The sequence below is a fragment of the Pelophylax lessonae genome (genome assembly GCF_965119305.1).
Source record: "Pelophylax lessonae genome assembly, chromosome: 3".
Taxonomy (NCBI): Eukaryota; Metazoa; Chordata; class Amphibia; order Anura; family Ranidae; genus Pelophylax; species Pelophylax lessonae.
Window position 1 is genome coordinate 59,276,057 of NC_138770.1, and position 23,890 is coordinate 59,299,946.

At 44.0% G+C, this 23,890-nt stretch overlaps 1 protein-coding gene across 1 annotated transcript in view; it reads right to left on the reverse strand.

Moving 5' to 3' along the window:
- The window catches only part of ELP3 (elongator acetyltransferase complex subunit 3), a 238,366-nt gene that overhangs the window by 90,112 nt on the left and 124,364 nt on the right, over positions 1-23,890 (reverse strand). The window contains exons 9-10 of the mRNA XM_082251144.1: positions 18,163-18,289; positions 1,343-1,536 (exon numbers count right to left, since the gene is read on the reverse strand). Of these exons, the coding sequence (XP_082107270.1) occupies positions 1,343-1,536; positions 18,163-18,289 (321 nt within the window). The remainder of the gene's footprint in view (positions 1-1,342; positions 1,537-18,162; positions 18,290-23,890) is intronic.

Sequence of the window (23,890 nt, forward strand, 5' to 3'; positions counted from 1 at the left end):
CTGAGATACGCCAGGGAGGTTAACCACTTGCCGACTGCCGTCAGTATATTTACTGCAGCAGTCAGCCCCTCACAGGCAAAGCGACGTAGTACTACGTCGCTTTGCCTGTGAGGTTCTAGGGGGCGAGCGCGCGCTGCCGGAGGCGCGCTCCTGCCGCCCGCTCGCTCACGGACACCTCCGTGCGAGTGACCGGCGGACCCGATGTCCGCCGGTCACTCACGATCGTCAGTTGCAGAGGGAGAAAGGCAGGTGGCTAATGTAAACAAAGCCGCCTGTCATTCTCCCCTGTGTAAGAAACAGAGATCATACGGTCCTGCTATGTAGGATCCTGTTTCTCTGCTGTTACACCACTAGCCACATCCCTTCACAGTTAGAAGCACGCCCCTAGGGACACATTTAACCCCTTCCTTCTCCAATAAAGTTAACCCCTTCCCTGTCAGTGTCATTTTTACAGTAACAGTGCATATGTATAGCACTGATTACTGTAGTAATGTCACTGGTATGTCAGTCAAGGGTCCGATCTGTCCACTGCAATGTCGCAGTCCCGCAAAAAAAACAAAAAACAAATCGCAGATCGCCGCCATTACTCGTTAAAAAAAAAAAAAAACAACAAAAATGACCAAAATCTTTCCCTTAGTTAGTAAACGCAATAACTTTTGCGCAAACCAATCAAAATACGCTTTTTGCGATTTTTTTTTTTTACCAAACATATGTAGCAGAAAACAAATTGGCCTAAAATGTTAAAAAATTTTGATTTTTACATTTTTTGGGGGGGAATTTCATATAAAAAAATGTGAAAAATATTGTTATTTTTGCAAAATTGACGCTTTATTTTTTTGTTTATAGCGCATGATCAAAAAAAAAAAAAAAAAAATCGCACAGGTGATCAAATACCACCAAAAGAAAGCTCTGTTTGTGGGAAAAAAAGGACGTCAAATTAGTTTAGGTACAGCGTCGCACGACTGCGCAATTGTCTGTTAAAGTCACGCAGTGCCGAATCGCAAAATAGGCCCTGGTTAGGAAGGGGGTAAAATCTTCCGGGGCTTAAGTGGTTAAGCCATTTTCACATTAAATGTTTTAGTATGTCCCGTCACCAACCCAGCTATACTATTTGGCAGGGGTGCTTGGGTTATAAGACCTGCTGAACAGAATCACCAATCCTTCAACAGTTAACACAATTCAGATATCTGTTGTCAGCCACTTGCCTGGAGCTCACAGCCAATGGGCCAACTCACTTTTTGTAAGTCTACTCAAAGGGTCACCTTTTCCATTTGTCATATATACACCAAAAGAACATTGCAGATCCCCAGACCACAGAAGGAAACAAAGAGACATGAAGTACCTCTGCACTCGGTAAACTCTGGTCCATGGTGGAACGAGAGCCAAGATCCTGGCCACCAAGTCCACCAATGTGCTAGGAGAATAACTCCGGTATCTTCCAGTTTTCCACAGCTCATACAGGCCAGTGCCGCGGATGACCAGAGTCGGATACAGCTTCATGCCGTCTGGCCGGAAGGCGGGATTCTCGAAGAATTCCTGAGAAAATATAAAGGATAGGAGATGGCCACCCTGAAATATCGGAATTTTGTCTATTGTAAACCCATCATAAGATAAAAATGATTATGTAACATTGCTCTTTTAATAGGTTGCAAACACTGGGCACACTACATGCATTCAAAAATACTTCACGGACGCACATTCTGTGTGTAGCAATCCCTGTCCTTGTGCCCCACTGCCGCTCCCTCCCGCACATAGTTGGCAGCAACTCCTGGCTGTTAAAACGACAGCCAGGAGTTGCTGTGTAACTACAGAAGCTGCTTTCAAAAAACATCTGACACAGTGTTTATAAACATTGCTCAAGAGATTGAGGGATACACAGAAACATTGTTTATGAACATTGTTCAGACGGGAGATAAAGAGTAACATTGTTATTATTATTATTATATGCTTAGTATGTGGGCTTATATCTAACGGCTACCCTATGCACCGGTTTCCTAATTTGAATAAATTGGTTAGTGCCTTAGGTACCTTGTTGGTAGGGCCATGGGTTTAATTTTCTTTTTTTTTTTCTCTCTCTCTGCCCTGCACGCCCAGCTTATTTGGTTGTATTAATAGAGATTTATGTTTTGTCATTTTCTTATTCTGTTTTTGTAATCTGTATTATTTGTTTCTATGTAGGAAAAAAAGGAAAATAGATAAAGATAAAAAAAATAAAAAAAAGATAAAGAGTAACATTGTTTATAAACATTGATCAGACAGGAGATAAACAATGCTACTTTGTATCTCTCTATAAACATTGATCAGACAGGAGATAGAGAGATACAAAGTAACATTGTTTATAAACATTGATCAGACGGGAGATAGAGAGAGATACAAAGTAACTGTTTATAAACATTGATCAGACAGGAGATAAACAATGCTACTTTGTATCTCTCTATAAACATTGATCAGACAGGAGATAGAAAGATACAAAGTAACATGGTTTATAAACATTGATCAAACGGGAGATAGAGAGATACAAAGTAACATGGTTTATAAACATTGATCAGACAGGAGATAGAGAGATACAAAGTAACATTGTTTATAAACATTGATCAGACGGGAGATAGAGAGAGATACAAAGTAACATTGTTTATAAACATTGATCAGACAGGAGATAGAGAGATACAAAGTAACATGGTTTATAAACATTGATCAGACAGGAGATAGAGAGATTAACAGTCGGATCACACTAAGGCGACACTACTTCGGCGCAACTTGCAGGGACTTCACATAATGGAAGTCTATGCAAGTCGCTCCGAGGTCGCCCCGAAGTAGTACAGGACCCTTTTTCTAAGTCGGAGCGACTTGTGTCGCTCCTATTAGAACGGGTCCTGTAGCGGTCAATGGACCGCGACTTGTCAGGCTGACAAGTCGCCTGACAAGTCGCGCTAGTGTGGATCGAGCTAAAGTAACATTGTTTATAAACATCGATCAGGCGAGAGATGGAGAGATACAAAGTAACATTGGTTATAAACCTTGATCAGACAGGAGATAGAGAGATACAAAGTAACATTGTTTATAAACATTGATCAGACAGAAGATAGAGAGATACAAAGTAACATTGTTTATAAACATTGATCAGACAGATATTTTTCTTTATATTTATATCTATTTTTCTAATAATTTAGATTTTTTTTTTTTTAAGTTTTTATTAGTTTGGATCTAAAGGCCATCAATCCTCACCTTATTCTCAGTCTCTTACTATTCTTGGGAGTCTTAAACTCCATGCAGCACAAAACTTTCAAACGGTTAATGACAGGGTTAGTAATGTTTACAGGAAGCTATGTACAGTACCCGGCTGGCCCCTCCCACCAGCTATGATCTTGCCTGAATTGATAGAGAAGCATAGAGACCCAGTAATCACATCCCTGGCACTAAAATAAAATGTGTAATGGATACGAAAAGGTTTTATTAAAAAAAAGTAAATGGCATGGTGATGAAGGAGGTGGAGGAACCAAGTAAGGAAATATATAGGTTATACTTCAGTTGTAAATAAAAATACTTTATATATATACGTACATACATACAGTATCTCACTAAAATGAGTACACCGTTCAGATTTTTATAAATATTTTATTCTTTTCATGTGACAACACTGAGAAATGAAACTTTGCTACAATGTAAAGTAGTGAGTGTACAGCTTGTATAACAGTGTAAATTTGCTGTCCCCTCAAAATAACTCAACACACAGCCATTAATGTCTAAACCGCTGGCAACAAAAGTGAGTACACCCCTAAGTGTAAATGTCCAAATTGGGCCCAATTAGCCATTTTCCCTCCCCGGTGTATGTGACTCATTAGTGTTACAAGGTCTCAGGTATGACTGGGGAGCAGGCGTGTTAAATTTGGTGTTATCGCTCTCACTCTCTCATACTGGTCACTGGAAGTTCAACATGGCACCTCCTGGCAAAGAACTCTCTGAGGCCCTGAAAAACAGAATTATTGCTCTACATAAAGATGGCCTAGGCTATAAGAAGATTGCCAAGACCCTGAAACTGAGCTGCAGCACGGTGGCCAAGACCATACAGCGGTTTAACAGAACGGGTTCCACTCAGAACAGGCCTCGCCATGGTCTACCAAAGAAGTTAAGTTCATGTGCTAAGCGTCATATCCAGAGGTTGTCTTTGGGAAATAGACGTATGAGTGCTGCCAGCATTGCTGCAGAGGTTGAAGGGGTGGGGGGGGGGTCAGCCTGTCAGTGCTCAGACCATACGCCGCACACTGCATCAAATTGGTCTGCATGGCTGTCATCCCAGAAGGAAGCCTCTTCTAAAGATGATGCACAAGAAAGCCAGCAAACAGTTTGCTAAAGACAAGCAGACTAAGGACATGGATTACTGGAACCATGTCCTGTGGTCTGATGAGACCAAGATAAACGTATTTGATTCAGATGGTGTCAAGCGTGTGTGGCGGCAACCAGGTGAGGAGTACAAAGACAAGTGTGTCTTGCCTACAGTCAAGCATGGTGGTGGGAGTGTCATGGTCTGGGGCTGTATGAGTGCTGCCGGGAAACTGGGGAGCTACAGTTCATTGAGGAAACCATGAATGCCAACATGTACTGTGACATACTGAAGCAGAGCATGATCCCCTCCCTTCAGAGACTGGGCTGCAGGGCAGTATTCCAACATGATAATGACCCCAAACACACCTCAAGGGTGACAACTGCCTTGCTAAAGAAGCTGAGGGTAAAGGTGATGGACTGGCCAAGCATGTCTCCAGACCTAAACCCTATTGAGCATCTGCGGGGAATCCCCAAACAGAAGGTGGAGGAGCGCAAGGTCTCTAACATCCACCAGCTCCGTGATGTCGTCATGGAGGAGTGGAAGAGGACTCCAGTGGCAACCTGTGAAGCTCTGGTGAACTCCATGCCCAAGAGGGTTAAAGCGGAGATCCGCCTCTCCCTCCACCCCCTCCAAAAATGAAAAGTCAGCAGCTACACATACTGTAGCTGCTGACTTTTAATATTAGGACACTTACCTGTCCTGGAGTCCAGCGTTGTCGGCACCGTAGCCAATGTTTCCATTGGCTGTTGGTGCTGCCGCCGCCATTGCCGTTAAGAGAACCCGGCAGTGAAGCCTTGCGGCTCAGACCATACGCCGCACACTGCGTAAACAAAAGAGTGGAAGTTACACTTTTGGGTGGAACTCCGCTTTAAGGCAGTGCTGGAAAATAATGGTGGCCACATAAAATATTGACACTTTGGGCTGAATTTGGGCATTTTCACTTAGGGATTTACTCACTTTTGTTGCCAGCGGTTTAGACATTAATGGCTGTGTGTTGAGTCATTTTGAGAGGACAGCAAATTTACACTGTTATACAAGCTGTACACTCACTACTTTACATTGTAGCAAAGTGTCATTTCTTCAGTGTTGTCACATGAAAAGATAGAATAAAAGATTTACAAAAATGAGAGGGGTGTACTCACTTCTGTGAGATACTGTATATATATATATATATATATATATTATATCCCTGTATCACATACATATATACACATATAAACACACACATACACTGTATACAGTATATATACACAGTAATAGCCATAACATTAAAATGTTTAAAACATTAAAATTCATTAAATGAAAATAATAATTTTTCATTAAATTGATTATTAATAATAATAATAATAATAATAATAATGATACATTGGTTACAGGTGTCTCATGGGGTGTCCCCAATCCCAGTTTCTGTACGGGGGTGTGTGTGGGGGGGGGGGGTGTACTGTTTTAGTTTACTGGTCAAGAGATTTTAAGAAGCACGCATGTATACATCCGGAACGCAGACCAAACCGCCGTCACAATAATGTCACCATTGATGTCCCCGGACCATAAACGGCGATTTATCATCCCGCGGCTCTGCAGTTAATGTGTCTGTCAGTTTCCTGGCTTCATAGACATCAATTATACTGGAAGTGAGTGAAGACGGCAAAGTTTCCATTTCCCCGCGGAGAACCGCCGTCACATCACAGAACCACGCACGAGCGGCCGGGGGATTAGTTCCCGCATTTACAACGCTACAGACGGGATTATATTACAGAGGCTGATGCATCAGAACCAAACCCCTGTGAATATGGAAATGGGTATTGCATCAACAAGACCGGAGAATACTGGAGGGAGAAAAATCAAAGCACAAAATCATGGTCATTGATGGGATTTTTTTTTTTCAATGTTGAGGTTTAATCTGCTTATGTTTTGCTTTCCCTGCGTCCTCCTCCCCTCATCAACATGCTAATGAAATTATTAAATAAAACCATTCCATCTTCTGTCTGATATTTTTCTTGGTCTTCCAGATCTTGCTTTAACTTCCACTGTTCCTGATGACTGTTCCTGATGACTGCCATTTCTTAATTACATTCTGAACAGAGGATATTGACATCTGAAAACGCTTTGCTATCTTCTTATAGCCTTCTCCAGCTTTGGGAGCGTCAACTATTTTCAGTTTCAGTTTTCTAGGCAACTGCTTAGAAGATCCCATGGTGCTGATTGTTGGGGCAAGGTCAGATGAGTCTGGGCATTTAAAACCTTTGAGATTGACATCACCTGGTCTTCCCAGAAGATGATTGAGAACAATCCATGACACTGGCAGGTCTCAGTCTTGCAAAGGGGGCAGTGCATGCTATAAATTCTGCAGGGTGCCCAAACTTTTGCAGACACCATTTTTTTGTTTTCTGTTATTTTGAAAGTGTAAATGATGGAAATAAAATCTAACTTTTGTTGACATATTATAAGAATGTCTAATCTGTAATTTTTATGCCTTTTGGAGATTTTTCCATCTTTCCTTGGCTTCTTTATGCACATTAATACAAATTTTTACCTGGGTTGCCCAAACTTTCGATCACCACTGTAGGTTCCTGAAAACATCAGAGCCCCCTGTCTCATTACTCCTCTTAAGAACCATCAGCCCTGATGTAAGCATCATTGCTGCTGATCTCCTCCAGCCTCTTTCAGCCACTTCCCATCTACATGCCCTCCCTCTAGTGTTGGATTCATGTCATTACTATGGAGAGTAACAGTGCTGGATCATGCCTGTGAAATGTGCATCAGAACAGCCGCCCTTTAGTACCTACCAGGGGCATGAGGTGACAACGCAGGTGCACAATTGGGAGACAGTTGTCACCCAATAACAGGAAGTCCCTGAACAAGGGCCCTGATTGCATTATTTTAGTAACAAAATAAATAAACATATATATATATATATATATATATATATATATATATATTATTTTCAGGGTGAAGGCGCCTGTTTTTTTATATATATATATATATATATATATATATATATATATATATATATATATATATATATATATAGAGAGAGAGAGAGAGAGAGAGAGAGAGAGAGAGAGAGTAACCCTATATGAATTAGAGACGCCTGCTGCCCTTTTTATTTTTATGGTAAAATACCAAAAAATGCAACTTGATATCAATAAAAAATTGGGCGCTGGCAATAGTATGGGTTTTCAAATTGTTTTATATGGCTGAAGTGCAACCAGTGTATAAATATAGTATTTATTTATACTCATATTTATACACAGGTTGCACTTTAATTGGTTAAATAACACCAGCACAATTACAAGGATTATCTAAACTATAGATAATCACATAGATTTCCATCACAACCACTACAGCCATATAAAACAATTCCAAAACCCATACTATTGCCAGCGCCCATTTTTTCATTGATATTATATATAATATATATATATATATACACACACACACACACACATTTTTTTTTTTAAAATGACAAACAAATTAAAGGCTTATGTCAACGGTTGAAGTTTAAATCTCCTTGCATTCATTTTTTTTTTTTAATGCAAGCACCTAAGATTGACCTGGTTATGCAACCCCTATACAGCAGAGTTCAGACTGAGAGGAAGAGAAGCAGCACAAGGAGCCAACCAGTTGTTCTGCATGCTGATGAGAGGAGAGAGCAGAGAGATGAGCTGCATCTGTTAACATTGTCCAATCATAGGCTGGGGGAGAGACCAGACCTGTATGTGTCACGTAACTACAGCAGAGAAAAGCAGGTCTCCTGCCGCTGCCAGAAAGGACTGTGCTGAATGGTGGAGCTGTATAAATCTTGGGACTGGATGGACAAATGCAAATCCTTTGGCAGATAACAATTAAAGCTGTTTCCCAGAGCCCAGCTTTACATATAGACATACATAATAAATTATATATATATATATATATATATATATATATATATATATATATATATATATATATATATATATATATATATATATATATATATATATACACACACACACACACATACACATACATACATACACGCACACACACACACACACACACGCACGCACGCACGCACTAATTACCAAAAGTATTGGGACGCCTGCCTTTACACACACAGCTTTAATGGCATCCCAGTCTTAGTCTGTAGGGTTCAATATTGAGTTGGCCCACCCTTTACAGCATGGGTGTCCAACCTTTTGGCTTCTCTGGGCCACATTGAGTATAGAGAAATTTTCTCGGGCCACATATAAAATATATACTATAGTTAAGGTATATAAATACTAAAATGCCGCTGCGCCCTTCCCGCGCCGCTGCGCCCCCGGCACTAATTTAACACAACTAGAAGATGATCAAATGAAATGGAATCAGTATACAGAGGATTACTTCTTATGAGAGATAATAAAGGAACACTATAACCACCATGACCACTTCAGTGATTTGAAGTGGTCATGGTGGTAGGAGTCAGAAACACTGCACATGCTCCCCTTCCCTCTGAGGTAGCCTCTGCCTACCATTAGTTGGAAGCTGCTGTGCCCGTGCCCCCGACCCGACTTCCTTCCTCCCCAGCAAAAAAAGAAAATCGTCAGGGGGCAGTGGGCCGCATTGCCTGCAGTTCCGGGCTGCAGGTTGGACATGCCTGCTTTACAGCTATAACAGCTTCAACTCTTCTGGGAAGGCTGTCCACAAGGTTTAGGAGTGTGTCTATGGAAATGTTTAACCATTCTTCCAGGAACACATTTGGGAGGTCAGGCACTGATGTTGGATGAAAAGGCCTGGCTTGCAGTCTCTACTCTAATTCATCCCAAAGTTGTTCTATCAGGTTGAGGTCAGGACTCTGTGCAGGCCAGTCAATTTCCTCCACCCCAAACTCACTCATCCATGGCTTTATGGACCTTGCGGTGTGCACTTGTGCGCAGTCATGTTGGAACAGGAAGGGGCCATCCCCAAACTGTTCCCACAAAGTTGGGAACATAAAATTGTCCAAAATGTCTTGGTATGCTGACGGCTTAAGAGTTCCCTTCACTGGAACTAAGGGGCCAAGCCCAACCCCTGAAAAACGACCCCACACCATAATCCCCCCTCCACCAAGTGATTTGGACCAGTGCACAAAGCAAGGTCCATAAAGACATCCTCACATGAGTCCTGACCTCAAACCGATACACCACCATTGGGATGAATTAGAGCAGAGACTGCGAGTCAGGCCTTTTCATCCAACATCAGTGCCTGACCTTACAAATGCGCTTCTGGAAGAATGGTCAAACATTCCCATAGACACACTCCTAAACCTTGTGGACAGCCTACCCTACAGACTAAAGACTGGGAAGCCATTAAAGTTCATGTGCATGTAAAGGCAGGCGTCCCAATTCTTTTGGTAATATAGTGTTTGTATGGATGGGAAAAGCACTGGATCATTTAAAAAGGAAATATAAAGTCTTGTCAGAAATGTGGAGAAAACAAGTCCCACCGGGGACTTTACCGACAGCTCAATTTATAAAAAAGACAGAACGTCTCAGATGGGTAACACTGCGGAAGCTGCGGTCAGTCCCCTCCCGATCGTAGCGACGGCTGTCAGCCTTCTTTCGTCCACATTCCCCGACCAGTCAGCATTAAACCTTACAGGAGTTTGCTGCTTTTTTTTTTTCTTTCGGAAATCATATCAGAAGCGCAGCGTGTGGGAGGACATCAAGCACCGCCGGACAAGCTGCTGAAGTCGTCGTAATTCATTTCTCAGAAAAAAAATGTGTCTCCCTTCTATACGCTTACATTAGATTTTTTATTTTATCTGGCAAGCGCTATGATTGCCTATTAAAGGAATCAGCGAAGTGCCGATGCTAAAAACTACACACGAAAAAATACACTCAAGAGAATTCTGTTCAAGAATACAGGGGCTGAAGTGGATGTTAAAGGGTAACTCCACTTTCATAGAGGAATAAAAAAAAAGAATTATTATTAATTATTTTATCATATACAATTGCTACATAACCCACGTTGTAATTAACCACTTGCTGTCCGGGGCAAGGTTTTCAATTTTTATTGATTTTAAATTTTCACACGTTTATATCAGCAATAGATTTTTGAAAGCACTGGAGAATAAAATGGTAGTTGCAGTTTTTTTAGGTCACATTGCCACAGCCGTTTATTAAATACAAATTTTCAAGAAAAAAAAAACAGGCCAAAATAAAATTTTAATACCCATTTTTTTAAATTTTTTTTTGGTAGTGTATAAAAGATGAGGTTGCATTGAGTAAATACACACCCAACATGTAAAGATTTAAAAACGGCGTATGCTAATGAAATGGTGACAAATTATGGTACCTAAAATTGTCCATAGGTGACTTAATAACAACTTACCACCCGGCCACTGTACATACACGGTCAGGTGGGACAAGCACCATTCTGACTGGATATACCCGTATGTCACACAGTACGTGGGCGTGAGGCACCGCGATCCCATGAAGGCTGTGTCTACAGCACATCACGGATCAGGATATGGGCTCTCTGATTGGCCCTCCTGATCATGTGATGGCTGTGTCCAATCACAGCCATCACACAATGTGAGGGGGATTGCTGCAGCCTGTCAGTGATCCCCATGTAGCTGATGATTTTACTGTTTAGCTACACATAGATTACACAGATTGCAGCTTTTCCACATTAGTGCACATCAACGTCTGTACATGGTGCCCCGTCAGCGTCTGTACATGGTGCCCCGTCAGCGTCTGTACATGGTGCCCCGTCAGCGTCTGTACATGGTGCCCCGTCAGCGTCTGTACATGGTGCCCCGTCAGCTTCTGTACATGGTGTGACGGACTCCGGACACCTCGACTGGGTATCTCCGCCAAGAAGCTGCTTCCTAAGCTCTGGAACACGAGATCCGTGAATCTGGCTATAGTTACCCCAAGAACACGACAGTACAAGTTTTGGAGTCAACCAGAATCAAAACTTTTTATTCACACACCGGCACAAAGATATACACTCTGGGACAATCCCACTCCCCCTTAGCAGCCAATCCACAAATACATATACATCCCATAATAGGTTGATCTTAAGGCAGACACAGACGATAGAACAATGGGATACAGGTACTTAACAATAACAAACCCCACCCCACCTCACTATCTAGCAAGGGTCTATGAGACACTCCTGCAATTTTCTAGCAATCTCTATAGATCTCTTGAGGGACATTGTCCAGAAATATTGTCCCAAGTGAAAGAGGCCCTTCACTCTTTCAACACAAACCACACATATAGAACCCAGGATAACCGGGGTAGTACCAAATGCTGAGTCCGGTGTGGTTGTACAGCGAGTCTGATCAGTGCAGACCCAACTGGGGTTCTTGATCACCCTGTGCCCCTAATAGACACAGGGTGACTTAGACATAAGAGGGGCCGGGGAAGCTGGACAAGGAGTTTCCTGACCTCTCTAAAGTAATCTGGGTTCCACGAGCCCCCCAGACAAAGTGACTCCTGTAACACATGGTGCCCCACCAACGTCTCTGTACATGGTGCCCCACCAACGTCTCTGTACATGGTGCCCGACCAACCTCCATCCACCTTCCTCCAAGCACCCCCCCCCCCCCCCCTCCTGCCACCCTCTGGTGCTTCTCCAGTATCTTCTGTGTGATCTGGGAGCCAGAGAATGAATCTGCCGGAGCAGTGGTTTACCATAGAACTGGTCATGGACCAGACGGTCCCCTCGGAAGCCGAAATGACTGTCAGATGCCGAAAGTAGCGTAACAACGTCACTTCTGGCGCTAGCAGATGTAAACCCTGCTTTTTTTTGCTGGAAAGCCTGACATGGTTTTTTTTTTTTTGTATATTGATATCAGGCTTCCCAGCATAGAGAAGAGATGTGGGGACTTATAGACCCCCCAGATCTCTTAATAAAGAGGACCTGTCATGCTCTATTCCTATTACAGCGGATGTTTACATTCCTTATAATAGGTATAAAAGTGATCAAAAAATAAAAAATGAAAAGGGAAAGTGTAAAAATAAATAAACCCAAACCCACCATTATATTCTCTAGGGCCTCTGCCAAAAAAATATATAATGTTTGCAAGTATGCCTAGGCTGCGTGTGAGAAATAACCTTATTTAATTTCTTTACTTCCCTTATAATTTTGGGGAAATAATTACAACTTCAAAAAAACTCACATGCCATTTACTAAATACCTTGGATTGTCTACTTTCAAAAAAGGGGTCATTTGGGGGATATTTGTACTGTCCTGGCATATTAGGTCCTCAAGAGTTGAGAAAGGCCGTCAGTACATCAGGTGTGATCAATTTTCAACGATTGGCACCCTAGCTTGTAGACTCTATAACCTTCACACAGACCAAATAATATACACTGATTTGGGTTATTGTTACCAAAGAAATGTAGAAGTACAGTATATATTTTGGTTAAAATTAATGAAAAAAAATTACTTATTTGCCAATTTTTTTTTAGAACAGAAACGGTTTAATTTTTTCAAAAAAGTTTTTCATTTATAGCACAAAAAATAAACTCAGTGGTGATTAATTGCCATCAAAAGAAAGCTCTATTTGTGTGAAAAAAAATTATATAAATTTCATATGGGCAAAGTGTTGCATGACTGAGTAATTGTCATTTAAAGTGTGACAGCCCTGAAAGCTGAAAATTGGCCTGGGCAGGAAGGGGTAAAAGTGTCTAGTATTGAGGTGGTTAAAAGCCTTTACAGGTTATCAGATTGAAGTCAATCATGAATTATGGCCCTAGAATTATTGCGCTCATTCTGATGTTCGCGGCGATACCTTGCATGTGTGGTGCAATCGGCGTTTACAGAAGCGTGCCAGACCTACGCGCGTTTTTTGCATTTGTGTGTATGCACAGATGTACGGGGCTACTTTCTTTCATTTAAACTTAGTGTTATCACAAGGGGGCTATCAAGCCCCTATGCGATAGCTTTAGCTAGTGGCAGGTCACCTTTATGGAGGCCTTGGGGGATCTATTAGATCCCTGATGTCTCCCCTGCCCTCCAATGCAGCTAAACAAGCACAGAGCGTGTTTCATTAGCTGCTTCCATGGCTGTAGCAGCCAGGGTGGGACAGCCCTGAAACCGGCAGTGACAAAATCATTATACCTTGCTGATTCATTTTGCACAGAGGAGATGGGGAAATGGATGTTCATCCATCTCCTCTGTGTGAAGCTGCCAGGACTGTGGTCTTTGGCTCTCCGGAGAAAATGAAGAGCACAGGAACCACCATGAGCAGTAGCGGTCCCTTCTCGTTACTGTAAAAGTGATTGGCCAGCTGTAGAGCTACCTGGACCATGTTTACCAGACAGCTGATCATCAGCTATAAAAAATATACCACGATCAGGACTGTGACTGCGGCTGTATGTCTCCAGTGACTCCAGTGACCCCCCAGTGCTCCAGTGACCACTCAGTAATCCTGTGTCTCCAGTGACACCCAGCAATCCTGTGTCTCCAGTGACACCCAGCAAGCCTGTGTCTCCAGTGACACCCAGCAATCCTGTGTCTCCAGTGACACCCAGCAATCCTGTGTCTCCAGTGACACCCAGCAAGCCTGTGTCTCCAGTGACACCCAGCAATCCTGTGTCTCCAGTGACACCCAGCAATCCTGTGTCTCCAGTGACACCCAGCAATCCTGTGTCTCCAGTGACACCCAGCAAGCCTGTGTCTCCAGTGACACCCAGCAATCCTGTGTCTCCAGTGACACCCAGCAATCCTGTGTCTCCAGTGACACCCAGCAATCCTGTGTCTTCAGTGACACCCAGCAATCCTGTGTCTCCAGTGACACCCAGCAAGCCTGTGTCTCCAGTGACACCCAGCAAGCCTGTGTCTCCAGTGACACCCAGCAAGCCTGTGTCTCCAGTGACACCCAGCAAGCCTGTGTCTCCAGTGACACCCAGCAAGCCTGTGTCTCCAGTGACACCCAGCAAGCCTGTGTCTCCAGTGACACCCAGCAAGCCTGTGTCTCCAGTGACACCCAGCAAGCCTGTGTCTCCAGTGACACCCAGCAAGCCCGTGTCTCCAGTGACACCCAGTAATCCCGTGTCTCCAGAGACACCCAGTAATCCTGTGTCACCAGTGACACCCAGTAATCCTGTGTCACCAGTGACACCCAGTAATCCTGTGTCACCAGTGACACCCAGTAATCCTGTGTCACCAGTAACTTGCTGTGTCTCCAGTGATCCCCAGCACTCCTGAGTCTCCAGTGTTTTCAGTGAGCCCTAAAGATCCTGTTTCCCATCAACCGTCTCCAGTGACCCCCAGTGGTCCCCAATCTTTGGTGTTCCTCAGTGGCCTGAGTCTCCAGTAACCCCCAGCGGTCCCGAGTCTCCAGTGACTCCCAGCGGTCCAGAGTCTCCAGTGACTCCCAGCGGTCCAGAGTCTCCAGTGACCCCCAGCAGCCCCCCAGTCTCCAGTGACCCCAATGGGCCACGAGTCTCCAGTGACCCCCCCCCCAGTGGTCCTGAGTCTCTAGTAATCCTCTATCTCGCTAGTGACCCCAATTCTCTTGCGTCTCCAGTGACCCCAGCACTCCTGAGACTCTAGTGACCTCAGTATTTCCAGTGACCTGAACTTTCCTGTATTTCCAGTGACCCCAACATCTCCAGGGATCCCTGTGCTCTTTTATCTTCGGTGAACCCTGGGCTGAGTACGTTGTTGCTTGAAGTTACCTCAAAGTATCATCCTGTGCTTCCGGTATACCCTGAGTGCCTCTGTGACAATATGCAGGTACTATCCTGTATTTCCTGGACTGTCCCTACCCCTCAATCCATGATGACAAAATAATGAAAATGTGGAACAGCAAATAGCTATACATGCGTAAGTCACGTTAATTCTAAGGTACAACCCTAAATCTGCACTAAGTGAAAGAAAAGTAGTTTTGTACTGAAAGCAGCTATTAAATTATTTTATGGAACACCCAGCACGGATTCTATAGGTGAATTTACAGCACTGAAAAGCACAACGCAATAAGTGAGCCAAGGTCACCATAGCATATCATGCTGGATAATGGACATTGTTGTGTGCTGGGAGGTGACAGGATATCAGATTAAACAATAAGATTATTCAGTCTGGAAGCTCCTCTTATAAACAACATCCTTCTATTGACTGCCGCCTCTTGTGTAGCAGTCCGAGGTCTCACAGAAGAGGTGATTAATGAGCGTCTTCCCCCTCCTGCCCGTCACGGTACAGGTGTCGCCTCATCCCTCTTGTTGTGCGACACCACAGAGTTAGAGTTTATCTGGTTGAGGAGAATGAGGTGTCAGGTCTACCATGAGTGCCATTAATCCTGTCTGAGTGAAGCCGTGATTTATGAAACCTATTACTTTAATTATCTTATCTCTGGCACCACCAGCACTCCATGTTTAATGGCCATTTAAAGTGGCAAAGGCCAGACTCTGTAGAGGATGCTGACTCACTGGAATTATGGGGAGGTAGTGTTGTGACAGGTAAAATAAACAGAACAACCACTGCTTATTGACACTAATCGATCGATCGAAATAAACAAAACAGTCACGTGTCTGGTCTAAATAAGTCTACTGGAAAAAATGGATGAAGTTAAAACCCAACTCCAGGCCAAAAACCAAAAAAGAGGCTCCAGTAGAGGAGGCAAATGGTGTGAAGCAGCTATTTTCTCTCTTCGATGATCGATCTTGCGTCTTTCCCTTGTAGGATTCCCCTCCTAGGCAGTGCTGAACTATGAGATGGCCAGTTGTGGTAGCCTATGGACAGATTCTAAGTCACAACGAGGCAACATGGACATGTTGACTAGACCTTCCGACACTAGAGAGAAGAGCTAGGACCTGGCCTGTCACACGACTTTGAAATCTGGTAAGTAAACAGGCCTTTTACTCAGGATTTCTTTTTCTAGGAGACCTGCACATTAGTTAAAGTTGAACTCCAGGAAAATGAAAAGCCCACACTGCAAGGGTTAAATGCTAGTCTATGTCTAGGGGATATGTTGGAGCATACTTACACGATCCTCTACTCCCACAGGCTCCTCTATGCTGCAGGTCCAGTCTTGAAAGCTTCTTTTCCCCTGTGCTCTGGCAGTTTTAGATCCTCTGATGTCAAGACTGTCAAGACTGATGCCCAGGAAACTGTCCCCTACTCAATTACCATGCAAAGTCTCCAACGGTGATGTATCTACCCCCTGGTTGAAAGTCTACAACTCTCTGTCTCCATAGGTGGCTCCAACACTGATGTGTCTAAACCCAGGTTCAAAATGTATACAACTCTCTGTCCCCACAGGTATCTCCAACAGAGATGTGTCTATCCCCTGGTTGAAAGTCTTCAACCCTATGTCAGTGACGTATGTATTTTCTGGTTGATTGTCTCCAACCCTCTGTCTACACAAGGGGCTCCAACGGTGATGTTTCTATCCCCTAGTTGAAATTCTACAACCCTCAGTCCCAACAAGTGGCTCCAACAGCGTTGTGTCCATCCCCTGGTTGAAAGTCTACAACCCTCTGTCCCAACATGTGGCTCCAAAGGCGTTCTATCCATCCCCTGGTTGAAAGTCTCCAATCCTCTGTTTCAAATGGTGGCTCCAACAGCGATGTGTCTATACCCTGGTTGAAAGTTTCCAGACATCTGTCCCCACAAGTGGCTCCAACAGCAATGTGTCTATCCTCTGGTTGAACCTTTCTAACCCTCTGTCCCCACAAGTGACTCCAACAGCAATGTGTCTATCCCCTGGTTGAAAGTCTCCAAACATCTGTCCCCACAAGTGGCTCCAACAACAAAGTGTCTAGCCTCTGGTTGAACCTTTCTAACCCTCTGTCCCCACAAGTGACTCCAACAGCAATGTGTCTATCCCCTGGTTGAAAGTCTCCAACCCCCTGTCCCCACAAGTGACGCCAACAGCAAGGTGTCTATCCCCTGGTTGAAAGTCTCCAACCCCCTGTCCCCGCAGATGGCTCCAACAGCGATGTGTCTATCCCCTGGTTGAAAGTCTCCAACCCCCTGTCCCCACAAGTGACGCCAACAGCGATGTGTCTATCCCCTGGTTGAAAGTCTCCAAACATCTGTCCCCACAAGTGGCTCCAACAGCAAAGTGTCTATCCTCTGGTTGAACCTTTCTAACCCTCTGTCCCCACAAGTGACTCCAACAGCAATGTGTCTATCCCCTGGTTGAAAGTCTCCAACCCCCTGTCCCCACAAGTGACGCCAACAGCAATGTGTCTATCCCCTGGTTGAAAGTCTCCAACCCCCTGTCCCCACAAGTGACTCCAACAGCAATGTGTCTATCCCCTGGTTGAAAGTCTCCAACCCCCTGTCCCCACAAGTGACGCCAACAGCGATGTGTCTATCCCCTGGTTGAAAGTCTCCAACCCCCTGTCCCCGCAGATGGCTCCAACAGCGATGTGTCTATCCCCTGGTTGAAAGTCTCCAACCCCCTGTCTCCGCAGGTGGCTCCAACAGCGATGTGTCTATCCCCTGGTTCCAGTGCTATTTCTGGGTGCAACTCTGTCCCATCTTCTGGTCAAAATGCAGAATTTAGCCAAGGCATACTTAGAAAAAACACTAGACAGCAAAAAAGTTCTACACAATGCACTGAAAGAGTTCCTAAACTAGGAACATGTTGGTCCTTTGTACACTTTGATAAATCAAATCTGAACTCTAGCTTTGAACAATCTCCTCTCCTGTACTGAACGTTCTAACTCTGATTTCACTGGACACTGATCTTTCCACTGTGTATTAGAAGCTGCAGTATGTCAGAGCCCCCCTCATTTCCTGACTAGAGGACATCCAGCATCATGTGGCCTTTTTCTCCCCAAACTGTCACTGGCCCGCCCCTTTTATTCATTGGCCATTAATAAGTCTCCTGGTTGGGGCAAAAAAAAAAAAAAAAGAAGGATTTGGTAACTTACAATGAACTGCTCGATATCTCTTTCCAGGCCCATGTTTGGCAGATCTGGCATCATGTGAGATACAACTTTAAACCCAGCGTCTTTGGACATGTGGAATGACTCGCACACTGCTTTCACCGTGTGACCCCTGAAAAAGCAAGAAAATAAGAACATTTACATCAATAGTTGTACTTTTTAATGTGTTCTATTTACAGATGGCAAGAAATCCAGACAGGATCACATGGGCATTCTGATACATGGCACTTTTTGTTTTAGAGTAAACTGCATCACTTTTTGGCTTTAAAAGCGCAACTCCACTTTTATAGGGGGAAAAAAAAAAAAAATGGCAAATAAAAAAAAAAAAAAAAAGATATAGCGTATACAATTGCGACACAAGTCATATTGTAATTAAATGTTATTAAAGATAACCTTTCCTTTTCCTTTCCTTTTCAATCTGCAGCTCTGGAATTTTTCAGTAAAGCGCAATATGGCCACCTGGAGGTGTTCTGTACACGGATGTTGTACAGAACGCCCCCCCCAGGTATGTAATACCCAGTGAGCAAGTGATACAAGATACAAGTCACATTTTTGGCACACCCTGCAACAAAAAATAGATTTTTGACCTACCATAAAATCCATTTCTCTGATGTTCATTGACAGACACAGCTCCTGATCTTCTTAACCATTGGGATGTCCCAAAGCAGTGTTAAAAATGAGAGGTGGGAACAGCAAAAAAAGAGAATGCCGGCTACCTCCAGAGCCGCCAGGATACTTCTACCCCCTTGGTGATTAAAAAAAGCCACGGCTGTGGCATTGTTTGATTGAATGCACACTGGACATCCTTGGAGACGATCCATGGTGACCACCGTCCAATACAAGGGGGGAAAGGATTTGCCCTGCCCTTGTCCCATTTGATCAGAATCTCTCTTTGCAGAGACCTCGTATGGAACTGTGCAAACAGGACCACCTCGAAGGTCGACACCATCAGGCCCACGCATGCAAGTCCAGAGGGATGACCATCTGCTGGACAGCAGGAGACGAATTGCAGCCTGCAGTTTCTGGAGTTTGTCCATAAGAAGGAGTACTCTGGCTAAGGCCGAATTCAGAGTCAGACCCAGACAGTCTAGCTTTGTGGAAGGAACCAAAGCAGACTTTTGAACATTCAGAATCCAGTCGAACTCCTTCAGGGTCCGTATGGTGATCTCCAGGTTTTCCACCAGTGCAGTAGGAGACTCTGCTCGTAGAAGGTCATCCAAGTAGCCCAGGACCGCGATCCCCCGCTGACATAATGCTAGCACCGGGGCCGTGACAGGTCTTCTTTATGGAGACATGTGGGGCCTCCAATGCAGCCGATGAGACACAGATTGGTCTGATCGGTTGCTTCACTGGCCACTAAACGGGCAGGTAAACAAAGAGGCGAAACAGGATGCAGCAAAATCCTCAGTTCAGTGACACCTATCCCGACAAGCGGCGATGGGGTCTCCTCTCCAGCTCCTCCCTTTTACGGTTAGCTGACCTAGTCTCCGCCTCCCCCAGCCCCGGTGGCCGTGCAGTGAATTGAATGTGTGGCTGGCTGGCCGCGGAGAGGCTGGGTGAGCAGCACGTGCTCGAGAAGCAGCCCAGCCCTCACAGCTGCCTTGGACATGTGGGTGGTGGGTGTCATCCAGATGCGGCCGTCACACCCCCCTTGCGATGCCACTGTTTCCCCCCCAAGCTGACGCCACTTCCGGTATCAGTTTCAGGTATAGGAGCATTTACACAAGTAACAATAATCATGCAAATGCTTAGTGTCTGCACCAATACCGGTATTGGTGCAACCCTAATTGAAGGCAAAACTTTTTTTTTAGTTTTAAATAAAGCGGAGAGAGATTAGAACCCCTGTCAGGTTTTATTGCTGTCTGTTGTCCCGTTAGTGTTAGTTAGTTACGCTCTGCCCTTCTCGACTCTTGTCTCTTGCAATGCTGTTCTCCTCTCCTACCCATGATGCCATACTCTCTGCTCTCCCCTCCAGCGCATATTGCCATACTCTCTGCTCTTCTTGACTCTGCTCTCCTGCAATTCTGTCATAACTATCTGCTCTCCTCTCCTGCCCATGATGCTATACTCTCTGCTCTTCTTCTCTCCTACACAAGCGGTCATACTCTCGGTTCTCCTCCACTCTCCTCTCTAGCACATGGTGTAATACTTCCGCTCTCCTCTCCATGCTGTCATACTCTCTGCTCTCCTACACATTTTACCCACTAAAAGAATTCAAAATGATCTGTACTATCCCAAACTTTCAAACACTTTTCCTAGTAGAGTTGGCAGAGGATGGTACAAATAAACAAAACCCATCCAGTCAGTGAATAATTTTACCAAGGGCCCAGGCCCTTTTTCAATTCATGGGCCCCCGCCAGTTTAAGCGGATTATACATAAGGGTTGGCCCTGAACACACCCACAGATAAAAGCGATAGACGTGAGATGGTTGCTAATTTCTTATGCCAATAGCCCCAAATCCATGACATCCTCAGAGGCTACAGATTTGAAATGTCCAATTTCCCTTGTGGAAACCACTAAGGTCCTAAAACAATTCAAACTGGCGAAGAGTCTCGGTCCGGATAGGTCAACATGGGTCACATGTGCATCGCCCCATGTCGAGCATTACAACCTATTCCCCAGATTACACTCCCACTCAATTTCTCCTACACCACACTTCTCTACCTCAGTCAGCTTACAAAAAGGAACCTTGTCCTTCACCTAATTAATGCGGCAAAACTGTGCATTCCCCTACAGTGGAAGGAAAAAACTCCCCTACCATAGCTGAATGGCTTCAGCATAATAGGAAAACTGCCGAAATGGAGGCCCTCGTCCGTAAGGACAGGCGAGAGACCCCCGCCAAATTCTGCAAAATCTGGGACTGCTGGTTGAATTTTGCAGACATGGCAAAATTCTCTAGGATACTAAACAACAACAATACCCAGTAAGAGCTTGACCCATGGGAAAAGGGAAATTGGAAAAAAAAAAAAAGAGACTGAGATACTCTCTAACTCCCATATTCCAGCCCAGCACCTCTTACTTTCTCATCATTCACACCCGGGCCCAACCTTAACATTCTCACCCTCATAAAACCAACACACTTTCCCACAACTCTGAGGACTATGAACCCCACCCGCCATTCCCTTTGCATAAGCCCCCCCTTTGGTATATCTATAATCCCTCCCCTTTTTCCCTACCCATTGTATGTCTTGTCTTTGCATAGTTTTTTTTGTTTACTACCTGCCATTTGTTCCAAGTAAAACATTCTCTGCAAGTCTGCATTAAGATGCACTTACATAAATTATGTTGTTGTTTTTAGTTGGTCAACGTGTAGGTTATTTTTGCATTGACTGCAATAACCTGGTTTATTTCTCATTGGCTGGTACTTGATAATGTGAAATTCACTAACTCCATGTCTTGCCATTAAGACTGTAATTCTTAAACCTCAATAAAATGAATTGCAATACATATAAAGATTGGTGCCCACAGACATTTGATTTTTGCTTTTGACATGCCCTTGTGAGACATACCCACGAGATCTGGAATACAATTTTTAGCTTTGAGTTGGAAATTTTTCAGTGGGATATTCGTTAGAGGATGGTGGCAGAGAAAATGGAACTTGGGCTTTCAGGTACTGGGAGGGTGCATATGTATTGTGTACCTGCCACCTGCTAATACTGACCTTCCCCATATTCACCAGTTCATTTGGAGTCTCAAGTCCAAAGCTTGTGAAAGCTCATGTCAGATGGATTTGGAGCTTTTCCACCTCCTCAGAAGGGAACAGTATTTAGGCCTGGCAACTGGCTGCTCAGGCCAAATACTGAATTTTCAGAGGGGGCCACATGTTTCCCCATACCTGTAAGCAGCAAATGCAGAAAATAGGGTAAGAATTTGGCGTACAAGGTACAAACCCATCCTGTCTTGTCTCAACAGTTCAGGCTGGTGGTGGTGTTTGACCAAACATTGGTGGTGATGGTTTCATGTGTGTAAAGAAAATTTTAAATTGGCATGAGTACTGTGGCTGAGCAATAGTATCACTTTATCAGTACTACAGCCATTCTCGGCCAGGGTTCCATAGACCCCTGGGGTTTCTCCAGAGGTTGCAACAGGCTTCTTGAACTGTGGCTGATTGACCTCCCATCTGATGGTGCCTTCAAAATTCCAGGCTTGACAGCAATTGGCAGAGCTAGTGGCATTAAAAAAATGATCTTTTAGATGCCTGTAAGGGTTGCATTCTGAACACCACTGTAGATGGGGTATCTTCTCACTGATCATCAATGTAAGGGGCACATACGTATTCGCCAGCACATCATGGATCTTGCAAAAGCAGTCCAAAAACATTTTATTGCAGAGAGGATCACATCAAAAACAGTGCAACGTTTCAGAGTCACGCAGGACCCCTTCGTCAGGCACGTGAAGGGGTCCTGCGTGACTCCGAAACGTTGCACTGTTTTTGAGGTGATCCTCTCTGCAATAAAACGTTTTTGGACTGCTTTTGAAAGATCCATGATGTGCTGGCGAATATGTATGTACCTGTGATAGATCCAGTGTCCAGCTGGTGATCGCTTCAGCACCCACAAAATATGTGCCTATATCCAGGAAGGTGTGCGATGGGAATATGAACTTCAATGTAAGAGGCATTCTTCTCACTGATCACCAATGTAAGCAGCCTTCTTTCCACTGATCACTGATGTAAGGAGCATTCTTCCAACTGACCAATGTATGGAACATTCTTCCCAATGATATCCAATATAAGGTACATTCTTCCCACTGACCACCAAAGTAAAGGAGCATTCTTCCCACTGATCACCAATGTAAGGAACATTCTTCCCACTGACCACCAATGTAAGGAGCATTCTTCCCACTGACCACCAATGTAAGGAGCATTCTTCCCACTGACCACCAATGTAAGGAGCATTCTTCCCACCGATCACCAATGTAAGGAGCATTCTTCCCACTGACCACCAATGTAAAGGAGCATTCTTCCCACTGATCACCAATGTAAAGGAGCATTCTTCCCACTGACCACCAATGTAGAGAACATTCGTCCCAATGATATCCAATGTAAGTGGCATTCTTCCCACTGACCACCAATGTAAGGAACATTCTTCCCACTGATCACCAATGTAAGGAACATTCTTCCTACTGAACACTAATGTAAAGGGCATTGCATCCGACTGGCCACCAATGAGTTAATTTTAGAAGGGGTTCCTGAAACTTTTCAAGGGTTCCTCCTGGGTAAAAAGGTTGAGAAAGGCTAATGTACTAGAAAGGTGTACCTAATAAAACAAGGCCATGATTATTCCCAAGGGTGTTGTCAAGGTTAATCTTTCATGTTATGTTGCAGACAATGAAAAGCCCATTAATATATATGCTCAATGTCTACACTCTCTCCCAATCAATATCTACAATCACCCTTCACTAACAGCCATTATGTGATTTAAACAAGCTTTCTATCGGACTAAGCATGGAAAGTTAATGATGCGGGGAACTATATGTGATAATGCATTTGCAGAAACCTCTATCTCTCTAGACATCTATTGCAGCTAGTTCACAATATTAGTAAGTGCTGAAGCTTTAGATGAGTACTAAAAGCAGCAAGACTCTTGTATTTACAAGGGGCCAACATCGAAAATAGATTGCCAGTCTTATGGTTTTCAATCCCCATGTTTCAGATATTTTTGGTCAAACTGCAGATATGATACAGGAGATGGTCAGAGACTGCAGACATGG